The sequence below is a fragment of the Amblyraja radiata genome, chromosome 40 (assembly GCF_010909765.2).
Source record: "Amblyraja radiata isolate CabotCenter1 chromosome 40, sAmbRad1.1.pri, whole genome shotgun sequence".
Lineage (NCBI taxonomy): Eukaryota > Metazoa > Chordata > Chondrichthyes > Rajiformes > Rajidae > Amblyraja > Amblyraja radiata.
In genome coordinates this window covers 17560891-17573532 of record NC_045995.1, presented here as the reverse complement: position 1 = coordinate 17573532, position 12642 = coordinate 17560891, and the positions used below count along the sequence as shown (strand labels likewise).

Sequence of the window (12642 nt, the reverse complement as noted above, 5' to 3'; positions counted from 1 at the left end):
CTCATCAGCCGGTTATTTAGGAAGAAACTATAGACTTCACGTCTCGAATCTTGATATACCTGATTGCCCTACGCAATCGGGGTACTGGTGATATCAACATGGGTCAGAACCATACATCACCATCCATCATAGACCTAACTTACTGGGTCTTCCCGCAACAAGGGGAGTTACCCGTCACTATTATATATTAACCTATTTATTTCGAGTTGAAAGCACCTCTTCTACACCTGGGACTGAAGGACCGAATGCGGAATTATTTCAGCGGGTCACAGACTGTCCATCTAAACATCAGTACTTGGTATCATCTAGTAATGGGAAGTACTGTCACAACAATAATCATCACCCACAGATCTATGAACATCCCGTCTGTTCTGGAATTCCTGGCAAGCCTCCATTACGATGAGAGGCTCAGTCATAGTGCCATCAACTGCGCCAGAGGTGCTCTGTCAATATACCTGTCGAAGGTACAGAGCGGCATTCTGTTGGGACAAACCCTGGTAAACAAACTCATGAGGGGCATTTTTAAAATTAGTCCCCAAGAACCAGGTACTCCCAAATATGGGATGTGAGCATTGTACTGACCATGTTAAGAAACTGGTCTCCAGCTACAGCTCTGTTCCTACGGAAACTGACTATGAAAACAGTCATGCTGATGGTCCTGGTCACGCCATAAGGGTCCAGTCACCACAGAAAACAAGGTTGGACAACATGATTAATTCATCTGGAATTTAAGGTTTACATCAGTGTAATAGTCATACAGAACAGACAGGGGTCAGCAGGCCTAAAAAACAGAATTCAGGGCCTACCCTACAGATGGTCGTCTCTGTATTATAACACACTTACTATCATACTTGAACTATACTAAGATCATCAGAGGGGAGGAATGTCACTTTAATCAGCTACTAACAGCCATTTAAAACAGTGACAGTCCAGACCATCTCTGGATGGCTAAAACAAGTCTTAAATAGGCTGGAGTGGGAACTAGCATTTCAAATCTCACTCCACCAGGGCTGCAGCTACATTAGCAGCTATGAAGTTGGACGTACCAATGGACCAAATCCTCAAGGCAGCAGGATGGCCAACGGAGGAATTTTCCAATGACTTTATAACAAACCAGTCATTGAACCTGAAACATTTACAGAAACAAATTTAAGTTCTGTAATATAATAGACCCATAAATAGGGGCAATAATTGGTGTTCATAATTTTACTGTTGGATTTCAATATCGTATTGATGTCTAATGTTGTTAACTCTACTCTCCCCAAAAATCAAGGCAGATGTGATGCATGGACTCGTTCCACGGCATGAAATCACAGAGCTTTAAAATCTTCACGTAGTCACTCACGTGACTCCGAAGTAAAATAGTAAGATTAAACGAGAACTTACCAGTTTGAAGTATGATCCTTATTTTATGAGGAGGAACGTTGAGGGACTACGTGCCCTCCGCTCCCACCCTTGATCATAGTCTGAACTGGTATCTGTTGTCTAATCTTACTATGTTTAGTCATTATAGTTATCTGTGATTCCACACCGCTGCTTTGAAGAATGACACGCATGCATCGTAAGCGGGTTCTTCACGTAGTCCCTCAACGTTCCTCCTCATAAAATAAGGATCAAACTTCAAACTGGTAAGTTCTCGTTTAATCTTACTAATCTATTCTATCATCAAAACGTTTCTTCTCGCCTTATTATAGCCCTGGTTGCCTGGCTCCATCTGACAACTTTCCACAAGCACCTTCACACTTCCTTTTGTGTACTTCACCAAAAACTGTAAGCGCTCCTTTTCATCCTTAACTTTCGTCTCTAATACCTCTTCTATGGCTCTTATGAAAGTTTCATACCCCAAAGGATCTCCACCATACATAAGAATTTCAACTGGTTGCTGAATGAGAGAGGTATTTTGTCGAGCTATAATCTCGTTGAATTCAGATTGTTTATTCAACAGTGCCAATAGACCAGGGTACACAAAATTGCTGGGGAAACTCAGCGGGTGCAGCAGCATCTATGGAGCGAAGGAAATAGGCGACGTTTCGGGCCGAAACCCTTCTTCAGACTGATGGGGGGTGGGGAAAGAAAGAAGGAAAAGGGGAGGAAGAGGAGGAGCCCGAGGGCGGGCGGATGGGAGGGTGGGAGGAGACAGCTAGAGGGTTAAGGAAGGGGAGGAGACAGCACGGGCTAGCCAAATTGGGAGAATTCAATGTTAATGCCATAAGGACGCAAGGTCCCCAGACGGAATATGAGGTGCTGTTCCTCCAATTTCCGCTGTTGCTCACTCTGGCAATGGAGGAGACCCAGGACAGAGAGGTAGGATTGGGAATGGGAGGGGGAGTTGAAGTGCTGAGCCACCGGGAGTTCAGGTAGGTTATTGCGGACTGAGCGGAGGTGTTCGGCGAAACGATCGCCCAACCTACGCTTGGTCTCACCGATGTACATCAGCTGACATCTAGAGCAGCGGATGCAGTAGATGAGGTTGGAGGAGATACAGGTGAACCTTTGTCGCACCTGGAACGACTGCTTGGGACCTTGAATGGAGTCGAGGGGGGAGGTGAAGGGACAGGTGTTGCATTTCTTGCGGTTGCAACGGAAAGTGCCCGGGGAGGGGGTGGTGCGGGAGGGAAGGGAAGAATTGACGAGGGAGTTGCGGAGGGAGCGTTCTTTGCGGAAGGCAGACATGGGGGGAGATGGGAAGATGTGGCGAGTGGTGGGGTCACGTTGGAGGTGGCGGAAATGGCGGAGGATTATGTGTTGTATTTGCCGGCTGGTGGGGTGAAAGGTGAGGACCAGAGGGACTCTGCCCTTATTGCGTGTGCGGGGATGGGGAGAGAGAGCAGTGTTACGGGGTATGGATGAGACCCTGGTGTGAGCCTCATCTATGGTGGCGGAGGGGAATCCCCGTTCCCTGAAGAACGAGGACATTTCCGATGCCCTGGTATGAAATGTCTCATCCTGGGAACAGATGCGGCGTAGGCGGAGGAATTGGGAGTAGGGGATGGAGTCTTTACAGGGGGCAGGGTGGGAAGACGTGTTGTCCAGATAGCCATGTGAGTCAGTGGGTTTGTATAATAGGGCAACCTGATTCCCTTCTCCTTGGTCCACTGGTCCATCTCGAGTTTGTACGGATGTTCCCATAGTAGCTAGTTTCGGTCTAGCACCCATTTGCTGAGCTGAAGGTTCACTCAACCTATTTAGGTTTTCCAATCCAAGGTATCCTGTGGACTTTGACCGTGGAATCGATTCAACTGCCAATTCACTCTGTGCAGTTTTGGCTCTCTGTCTAGAGCTCATCGTCTTTGACGATCTAGAGCTGCATCTAGACCCTTCACTTTCCAGTATGTCCTTTCTGGCTTTAGCCACCTTCAACTTTGTATCTAATTCCAGTTGTTCCTGACATCGCACCATCTCTTCTTGCTGTCGCTTTATCTGTCGCATCTTATCTTCTTGCTGTCGGGCCATCTCATCTTGCTGTCGGGCCATCTCATGTTTTTTCTTCATAGCATCCGCTTCTATTGACAGCGCTGCTAACGCAGCCTTGGCTCCCAAACGAGCAGAAGCCCTCGAAACCGAACTGGCTGACCTACCAGATTTACGGCCTGATCTTCGTGAAGATACATTTGAGATACTGTCTCCCGGTTCTATTTCATCACCTTCTTCTTCATGCTTAGTATCTTCTTTTCTGCTACATTTACTTTTGTCAACTTGCTCTAACCATGGTTCTGCAGCATCGTTGGATTCATCATAATACTCCGTATTTTCGGAATCCCACTTATAATGTCTTTCACGTTCCTCTTGAGACCGCTCTGCTTCCAGCAGTGTGTCCTGCTTCTCTTTCTCGGTTTCCCTCAGACAGGCAGCATGTGAAATATCTGTTTCTTCAAGTTGTCTGGGTCCTTCTTCACCACCACGTGGCACTTCTGGCATAGCTCTGCCCTCATCTTCATCTTTATTCATGATTAAAAAGAGGTCTTGGCAGATTGCCAAGTCTGTAAATTAGTCGGAAAAGTCTCTGCTTCTAAGTGACTTTGTTATTATCAACAATATCTTCCAAAACTAAAACATGCCGATAATGTAGAGAACCTCTCTCTAATTCCAGGTGCAAACTAAATGATGCTAATTCAAATGGAATGTGCCTTATCATAAGAGATTCAAAACAATCCAAGGTCGGTCTGCCTTTCCCAGACACGCTGGAGAAAACAGCTTCTTGAGCTCTGTAACAGAATTCTTTTAATTAAAACCGTGATTTTAATTCAAAAGGTAATAATCGATTCGTACTCACAAATCCAGTGATACGTCTTCAGATACGTTCCGAAGCTGATGATAGACCTCAAGGCTCTTCCTGGCAGAGATCTTCTTCAGTTCCACGATTGGAACCAATCTTATTTCTTTGGCTATGCCTCTCCAAGGTCTTAGCCCTGCCGTCTTCAATTAAATCTTCTGTCCCACTCTCTGGGACTGGTATTTATTCTTCAGTTCCACGACTGGAGCCAATCTTCTATGGCTGCGCCTCTCCGAGGTCTTAGCCTTCGTCCTGCTCTGGCTGCGCCTCTCCGAGGTCTTAGCCTTCGCACTTCGATCTTCTGTCCCTATCTCAGGGACTGGTATTTACCCCCGCCGGAGGTTTGCTACTACTTATCTTCTGTCCCACTCTCTGGGACTGGCAATTACACCCCTGCCAGAGGTATCCTTCGACTTAATGTAGCGGCAGATTTTTCAAATCTTTCAGGAAATTAACTCCCTAGCAACTAATTGGGTGAGACGGGATAAGGGGAATATCTTCGGTACGCATGCAAGCTGCCTCAGAGACCTTCAGAGCTTCTCCTTTCATAAAGCTTCAGCACACAATCTTTTAATAAATATTTTCTTTATTGTAGATATAAAACAGTAAGATACATCCAAGGTTTTTCCGACTTGTTCCGGCAATCTTCTTCGAACTCCAGCTCATTACTTCAGATACTAGAAAACCCCTCGTGTCTCCATGCTTCACATGATCTTGACATGTGCCTCGACATGCTCGACATGTGGCTTGACATGGTCGAAGGATTAACCTTCTCCCTCTTCACTCCAAAACGAATCTAACCAACTAAACTACCACGCAAGCAGTTAAGCTGCATAAACACGCCCAAAGACACGTCATAAATCCCACCCACATTATAACGGGCAGTCTAAAATTTAAAGGAACGTGCCATCCACAATGACATGCAAAACAGGCCAAATGGCCACTACAATGGCAAAACGCTCTCCACATACCGGGTTGGGGATGGGACGGGACGGTCACCGGTGTGCACCCGCTGGTGGGACAGCAGCTTGGAGGAGCAGGTGAAGCCCTTGCCGCACTGGGCGCAGGTAAGGGGCGCTCGCCGGTGTGGATGCGCTGGTGGAACAATAGGTTGCCGGAGGAGGTGAAGCCCTTGTCGCACTGGGCGCAGGTGAAGAGGCCCTCACCGGTGTGGGTGCGCTGGTGTTGCAGCAGGCTGCAGGACTGGGTGAAGCCGTTGCCGCACTGGGTGCAGGTGTAGGGGCGCTCCCCGGTGTGGATGTACCGGTGCTGCTTCAGCTCTGGTGACGACTTGAAGCCTTTGCCGCCTTCGGAGCAGGTCGCTCACTCCAGTGCACCCGCAGGTAGTTACTCAGCCCCGACAACTGGGCAAAGCTCTTACTGCAGGTAGAGCAGCCTTAGGGCATCTCGTTCGTGTGCACCAGCAGGTGGGTTTTCAGGACATTCGCCGTCTTAAGCTCTTGCCGCACTCCGAGCAGTTGAAGGGGCGTTCTCCCGTGTGCACCCGCCGGTGGATCTCCAGATTGCTCGGGCCCTGCCAGACCTTGCCACACATGTCGCACTCATAACGCTTCTCCTTGTTGTGCCCCGTCATGTGGTCCTCCATCGAAGCTCAGCCCCTCGAAGCTCTGCCCCTCGAAGCTCAGCCCGCACACCGAGCAGATGGGGGGGGGGGGGGGGTTGGCTCATCTGCACCCTGGCCGCCCTCAATGGCCACTCACGTCCCCGTCCACACCAATGACTCCTAAACCCTGCAGGAGGGGAACACAGAAGGTCAACAAGCTGGCAAACAGGACATTACTAGCACATATCGGGTGCGTTTATGGCGGAGGAAACCATTATATAATTCTGAGCGGCACAGCGGCGCAGCGGTACAGTTGCTGCCTCACCGCCAGAGACCCGGATTCGATCCTGACTACGAGTGCTGTCTGTGCGGAGTTTGTACATTCTCCCCTTGACCTGCGTGGGTTTTTACTCCGAGTGCTCCAGTTTCATCCAAAATTTCAAAGACGTTCAGGGTTGTAGATTAATCGGCCTTCGCAAAATAGTTAAGTTGTCCCTAATGTGCATTGGATAGTGCTAGTGTACGTACGGGGTGATCTCTGGTCGGCGCGGAGCGGGGGAACAGTAATTCATTCAAACAATCACATTAATGTAATCACACTGTTCACATCTGCAGTATTTGGGAAAATAATAGCAATATGAAGATTCCACTTGCTCTAGCCCTGGAATGTTACTTAATGTTTTTATGCTTATTTTCTATGTTCTATGGAGTTCTTTCTCCACAAATAAAAAGGGGTCTGGTCTTCCCAATAGCCAGAGTGTGGAATGAGATCTGCCTGTGGGGTTATCTAATTGAAGAATTTCACAAAATTAAATTTGTTTTGAGCAAGATTTACAAAAGATGTATAACTTAAGGATGGTTTTATTCCATGAGCACACAACTGACTAGATTGTGCTGGAAAGAACACACATACATGAATGTGATATATATGTATATAATCATATAACACACATAGAAACATAGAAACATAGAAAGTAGGTGCGAGAGTAGACCACCAGGTCCGTCGAGCCCGCACCGCCATTCGCTCATGGCTTAACACTAAACAGACACACTTACCCACAAACAGTAGACACAAGACACAGAACACAAGACACTACCCTCCCCTTTATACCGCTATCACCCCTCTCCACCCCAAGAACCTCGTGATCTCCTGGGGGAGGCAAAAAAACGGATAAAAACCCAGGTCCAATTCGGGAAAAAAATCCGGGAAATTCCTCTCCGACCCCAATCCAGGCGATCGACACTTGTCCAGGAGATCACTCAGGTCTTACTATACTAACCATACCTAGGTCCATATCCCAGCCCTCTCCCCGTAGCCCCTTATCCCCTTGGCAGCTAAAAAACCATCTATTTTAGTCTTAAATATATTTAAAGTTTCTGCTTCCACTGCTCCCTGGGGCAGTGAATTCCATAAATTAACCACCCTCTGGGTGAAGAAGTTCTTCCTCATCTCAGTTTTAAAAGAGCCCCCCCTTATTCTGCAACTATGTCCCCTAGTTCTAGTTTCCCCGATCATTGGGAACATCCTCGGTGCATCCACCCGATCAAGGCCCCTCACGATCTTATATGTTTCAATGAGATCGCCTCTCATTCTTCTAAACTCCAAAGAGTAGAGTTCCAGCCTACTTAACCTTTCCTCATATGTCAATCCCCTCATTGCAGGAATTAATCTTGTAAACCTTCGCTGCACTGCCTCCAGGGCTAGTACATCCTTTCTTAAGTATGGACCCCAGAACTGTACACAGTATTCCAAATGTGGTCTCACTAATACTGTGTACAGCTGCAGCAAGACCTCCGTGTTTTTATACTCAATCCCCCTAGCAATAAAGGCCAAAACTCCATTGGCCTTCCTGATTGCTTGCTGCACCTGCATACTAACTTTCAGTGATTCATGTACTAATACCCCTAGATCCCTTTGCGTTGCATTACAACGCAGCTCCTCCTCATTTAGAAAATAACTTGCCCTATCATTTTTTTTCCCAAAGTGAATGACTTCACATTTATTAGTATTAAATTTCATCTGCCACACACAATTATATATCTTCTGATTTTTATATCCAATGATGAACTTTATTTCAGACTAGACAAGGGACATTAAATAATAAACATTGTAAACCTCCCCGCTACTTCACACGCACTAGGCCCTATCCCACCTCTCAACTCTCCCCCCACCCGGCACTCCCTCGCCTCCCCCCATGCTACAATGTCTCCCCCCCTCCTATGCTGTAGTATCTTTACCCACCAACCCCCAACCCCACATCTCTCCCCATGCTATCTGCAACCCAGCCCCTCCCCCACCTCTCTCTCCCAAAGATCTTATAGGGTGATTTCACGAAAGGTCACTGGAGCATAGATCCTCACCCACGTGACCACAAAATCCAACTGGGGTACAAACGTCACTTCCGGTACATGTTAGTAATGCTGAAAACACGCACTTTCACACCCGTTACAAACCGCGAAAACGGCCCGTTTTTGAGCTGTAAACTATTGAGCCAGTCGGGGTGACCGTGAGGCACAGCTACCTAACTTTACAGTCCAGAAGAAAGATAAAAACGAAGGTAAATTCAACTCAAGGCCAAAATATATTTCTCAATGCTCACAGTGGGTACCCAATCAGGATTGTTGACATCATTCCATGCTGCAGGCTTGTCTGTTATTAGATGACAAATAAATAAGTAGTTTGGGTGATTGTGCAGGCTTTAAACAAGAAACATTGAGAAATATATTTTGGCAAATAATAAAATGTCCTGATTTTGTCCAATTAACAGCTGACAATTATCCCATTCCTTAGCTTGCATCTGACTAACATTTATTTCAAAACGCATTGATAGTTTACGATTATTTAAATGGTAAATGTAGCTTCAGAAGCGTTTTCATTTGCTAAACCCCACCTGAGAACCATGGGCGATTTTGCAATTTTACTGACGGATTTTTCACTTTTTAATCTTTTCATATAACAAATGAATAAAGATAAAACGTCAATAATGCCTTACTTTTGATGAAATGCAGCGAGCAAACGCGATAATTCCCGATATTTTCGATCTTTATATCTCTACGGCAAATGTCCGCTAAGCACTTCCGCTGTTTTTGCACCTTCAGCTCCCTCTTGAATTTACCTTAGTTTTTATCTTTCTTCTGGACTGTAAAGTTAGGTAGCCGTGCCTCACGGTCACCCCGACTGGCACAGTAATTTACAGCTCAAAAACGGGCCGTTTTCGCGGTTTTTAACGGGTGTGAAAGTGCGTGTTTTCAGCATCACTAACATGTACCGGAAGTGACGCGTGTACCCCAGTTGGATTTTGCGGTCACGTGGGTGAGGATCTATGCTCCAGTGACCTTTCGTGAAATCACCCTATAGCACAGCTCCGCTATAAGATCTTTGCTCTCTCTCTCCCCCGGCCCCACCCAACCCTCCTGCGCCACCACTACCCCACTTGCACTACTCCCTTCCCCTGTCCCCGCTGCAACGGGCCGCGCACCCCCTCACCCAGCACCCCCTCTCCCCTTCTCCCCGGCGAATGCCGAGGCTGGTTGCTAAAATGGCGGAGGTTGGTTGCTAAAATGGCGGCGGCTGGTTGCTAAAATGGCTCCTATAATCGTCCATGAATCTGCCCATGACCGTAACCACGTGTCTGCTATAACCCCGCAGTCTGAGGAAGGGTTTCGGCCCGAAACGTCGCCGACCAGTCTGAGGAAGGGTTTCGGCCCGAAACGTCGCCTATTTCCTTCGCTCCATAGATGCTGCTGCACCCGCTGAGTTTCCCCAGCAATTTTGTGTACCTTCTGCTATAAGATCCTGGGTGAGGGGGACGATGATGATGAAGCCGTTACTGACCCCGCCCTGTCCCCCCTGCGCCGTGTCGTGGCCGCCAGTGCGAGGCCGTTGTTTCAGCCGGAAGCTGCAAAATGACGGTTTATTTTCAAATGTGAAGACGGGACGGACACAAAATGGCAGCGAATGTGGAAAAAGAGAGAACGTAAGAATGAAATAAATACACACAGTAATAAATATAAAGATAGATAGATAATGTGGGGGAGAGACACAGAGACACAGAGACAAAACGAGTCAGAGAAAGAGAATGAGACAGAGAGAACGAAAACACAGTCAGAGACAGAGACATATCTATCCTGCACTGTAGACTCGTATTTATACTGATGCATTTTAAATATGGATGGTTTCATATCCACTGATGCTGCTGCTTCACACTGAAGGTAAACACACACACACACACACAATGCTGCACTCACTTGGTCATAGAGTGTGGAGACAGAGAGGGACAGAGAGAGATAGAGAGAGAGGGATGGAGAGGGAGGGATAGAGAGAGATAGAGAGAGACAGAGAGGGAGGGACAGAGAGAGAGGGGTAGAGAGGGACAGAGAAAGAGATACAGGGATAGAGAGAGAGACAGAGAGGGGTAGATATAGAGAGAGAGACATAGAGGGATAGAGAGAGACAGACAGACAGAGCGAGAGATAGAGAGGGATAGAGAGAGACAGAGAGGAACAGGGAGAGAGAGGGGTAGAGAGAGACAAAGAGATAGAGAGAGATGGGTGGAGAGAGAGAGGGATAGAGAGAGACGGATAGAGAGAGAGAGATGGATAGAGGGTAGAGAGGGACAGAGAGAGAGAGAGGGACAGAGAGAGAGAGAGAGAGAGATAGCGAGGGACAGAGAGACAGACAGAGAGAGACAGACAGAGAGGGATAGAGAGACAGAGGGCTAGAGAGAGAGAGAGACAGAGGGATAGAGAGACAGAGGGATACAGAGAACGGAGAGAGAGAAAACGAGATTCAGAGAAAGAGAGACAGTAATGAGGGAGACGGAGAGAACAAAAGAAAAGTCAGAGAGAGAGAGAAGGGGGGGGCGAGAGAGAGACGGAGAGAGAGAAAGACACACAGCGAGAGAGGGAGAGAAAGAGATAGACAGACAGAGAGAGAGAGACGGACATATCTATCCATGCACTGTAGACTTGTATTTATACTAATGCATTTTAAATATGTATGGTTTCACATCCACTCCCTGCTGCTGCTGCTTCACACTGAAGGTAAACACACACACACAATGCTGCACTCACTTGGTTATAGAGTAGCAATGTTACAACATTTTGAGATTTTAAAAATCAAGTCTGCAATTTATCCCATCAGATAAAGCATAAAAAGAAGTTTAATTTGACACCTATTTCACTTTCATATCTTCAGTATTAAAAATGTTATGGCCATTTTCATATTCGGAAATTAGCATCTTGTTCCCTGTTGCTTTTCCATTGAAGCTGTGATCGTGGACACGGGCAGTGACGGAACTGCAGCGCCGCTGAAGGTAAGTTTTGTAACGTACCTACATAGAGTGATCATAGAGTGGGGAGAGCAGGGCTGCCAACATTGGGTGAGAGTTGGGAGTGAGAAATTGCGAGAGACCAAGCCTGAAGGAGGGTAATGACTGGGGGGGGGGGGAAATGGGTGTTGGAGGAGGGTGTCGTCGTCATCCCCCCCCCCTCACATAGGTATGGAGCTGATGCATTCTTCAGCTTGAAACTGCAATATGGTGCATACTGTAGCAAATCTTTTACACTTTAATGCAATATATATGCTTTAAAATGGATTAACTATGAATAAGGTTAGGCTAAATTGCATTCCGTATGAGAGTCAAGCTCCAATCAACAGGTGCAGCACACGAAGGATCTTAGTATATTCATGTACGGAAATCAGATTATAATCAAACACTTGGCCCATGTTGACCAACCTGAGTCTCACTGCACAGCTGGTACTCATTCCTGACCCTGAATGCATCCTTACACCTGGCCCCCTTTACAACCCTTACCTGCTTAGGTTCCCAGTGCTGAACACACCCCTGGTCCCAGCCTTGACTGCACACCTAGTACTATTCCAGACCTTGACTCTGGATGCAAACATTGTCTTGCTCCTAGCCCCTCTGCACTGACAATATATCTGGCCCACGCATGAACATAGAAACAGAAAATAGATGCAGTAGTCGAGGCCATTCGGCCCTTCGAGCCTGCACCGCCATTCAATATGATCATGGCTGATCATCCAACTCAGTATCCTGTACCTGCCTTCTCTCCATACCCCCTGATCACTTTAGCCACAAGGGCCACATCTAACTCCCTCTGAAATATAGCCAATGAACTGGCCTCAACTACCTTCTGTGGCAGAGAATTCCACAGATTCACCACTCTCTGTGTGAAAAATGTTTTTCCCATCTCAATCCTAAAAGATTCCCCCTTTATCCTTAAACTGTGACCCCCTTGTTCTGGACTTCCCCAACATCGGGAACAATCTTCCCGCATCTAGCCTGTCCAACCCCTTAAGAATTTTGTAAGTTTCTATAAGATCCCCCCTCAATCTTCTGAATTCTAGCGAGTACAAGCCGAGTCTATCCAGTCTTTCTTCATATGAAAGTCCTGACATCCCAGGAATCAGTCTGGTGAACCTTCCCTCTATGGCAAGAATGTCTTTCCTCAGATTAGGAGGCCAAAACTGTACGCAATACTCCAGGTGTGGTGTCACCAAGACCCTGTACAACTGCAGTAGAACCTCCCTGCTCCTATACTCAAATCCTTTTGCTATGAATGCCAACATACCATTTGCTTTCTTCAATGACTGGTGTACCATGACACCCAGGTCTCTTTGCATCTCCTGTTTTCCTAATTGACCACCATAAAGCCCCATATCTGACAACCTGGCCTTAACCTATTACGTTCAAGTCCACATGTGCTTATCTAATGCGGTAATCTTTTATGGGACAATTCACAGACCAAATTTAGAGTAACAAAATGTACTACACCCATT

General features: G+C 46.9%; 1 protein-coding gene across 1 annotated transcript in view; it reads right to left on the bottom strand.

The window, feature by feature from the left end:
- Nucleotides 1–11622, bottom strand: part of LOC116967600 (zinc finger protein 229-like) — a 29542-nt gene extending 17920 nt beyond the window's left edge. Inside the window, exons 1-3 of the mRNA XM_033014217.1 lie at nt 11576–11622; nt 9618–9736; nt 5440–5580 (exon numbers count right to left, since the gene is read on the bottom strand). Of these exons, the coding sequence (XP_032870108.1) occupies nt 5440–5580; nt 9618–9736; nt 11576–11622 (307 nt within the window). The remainder of the gene's footprint in view (nt 1–5439; nt 5581–9617; nt 9737–11575) is intronic.
- Between the last annotated feature and the right edge of the window lie 1020 nt (nt 11623–12642).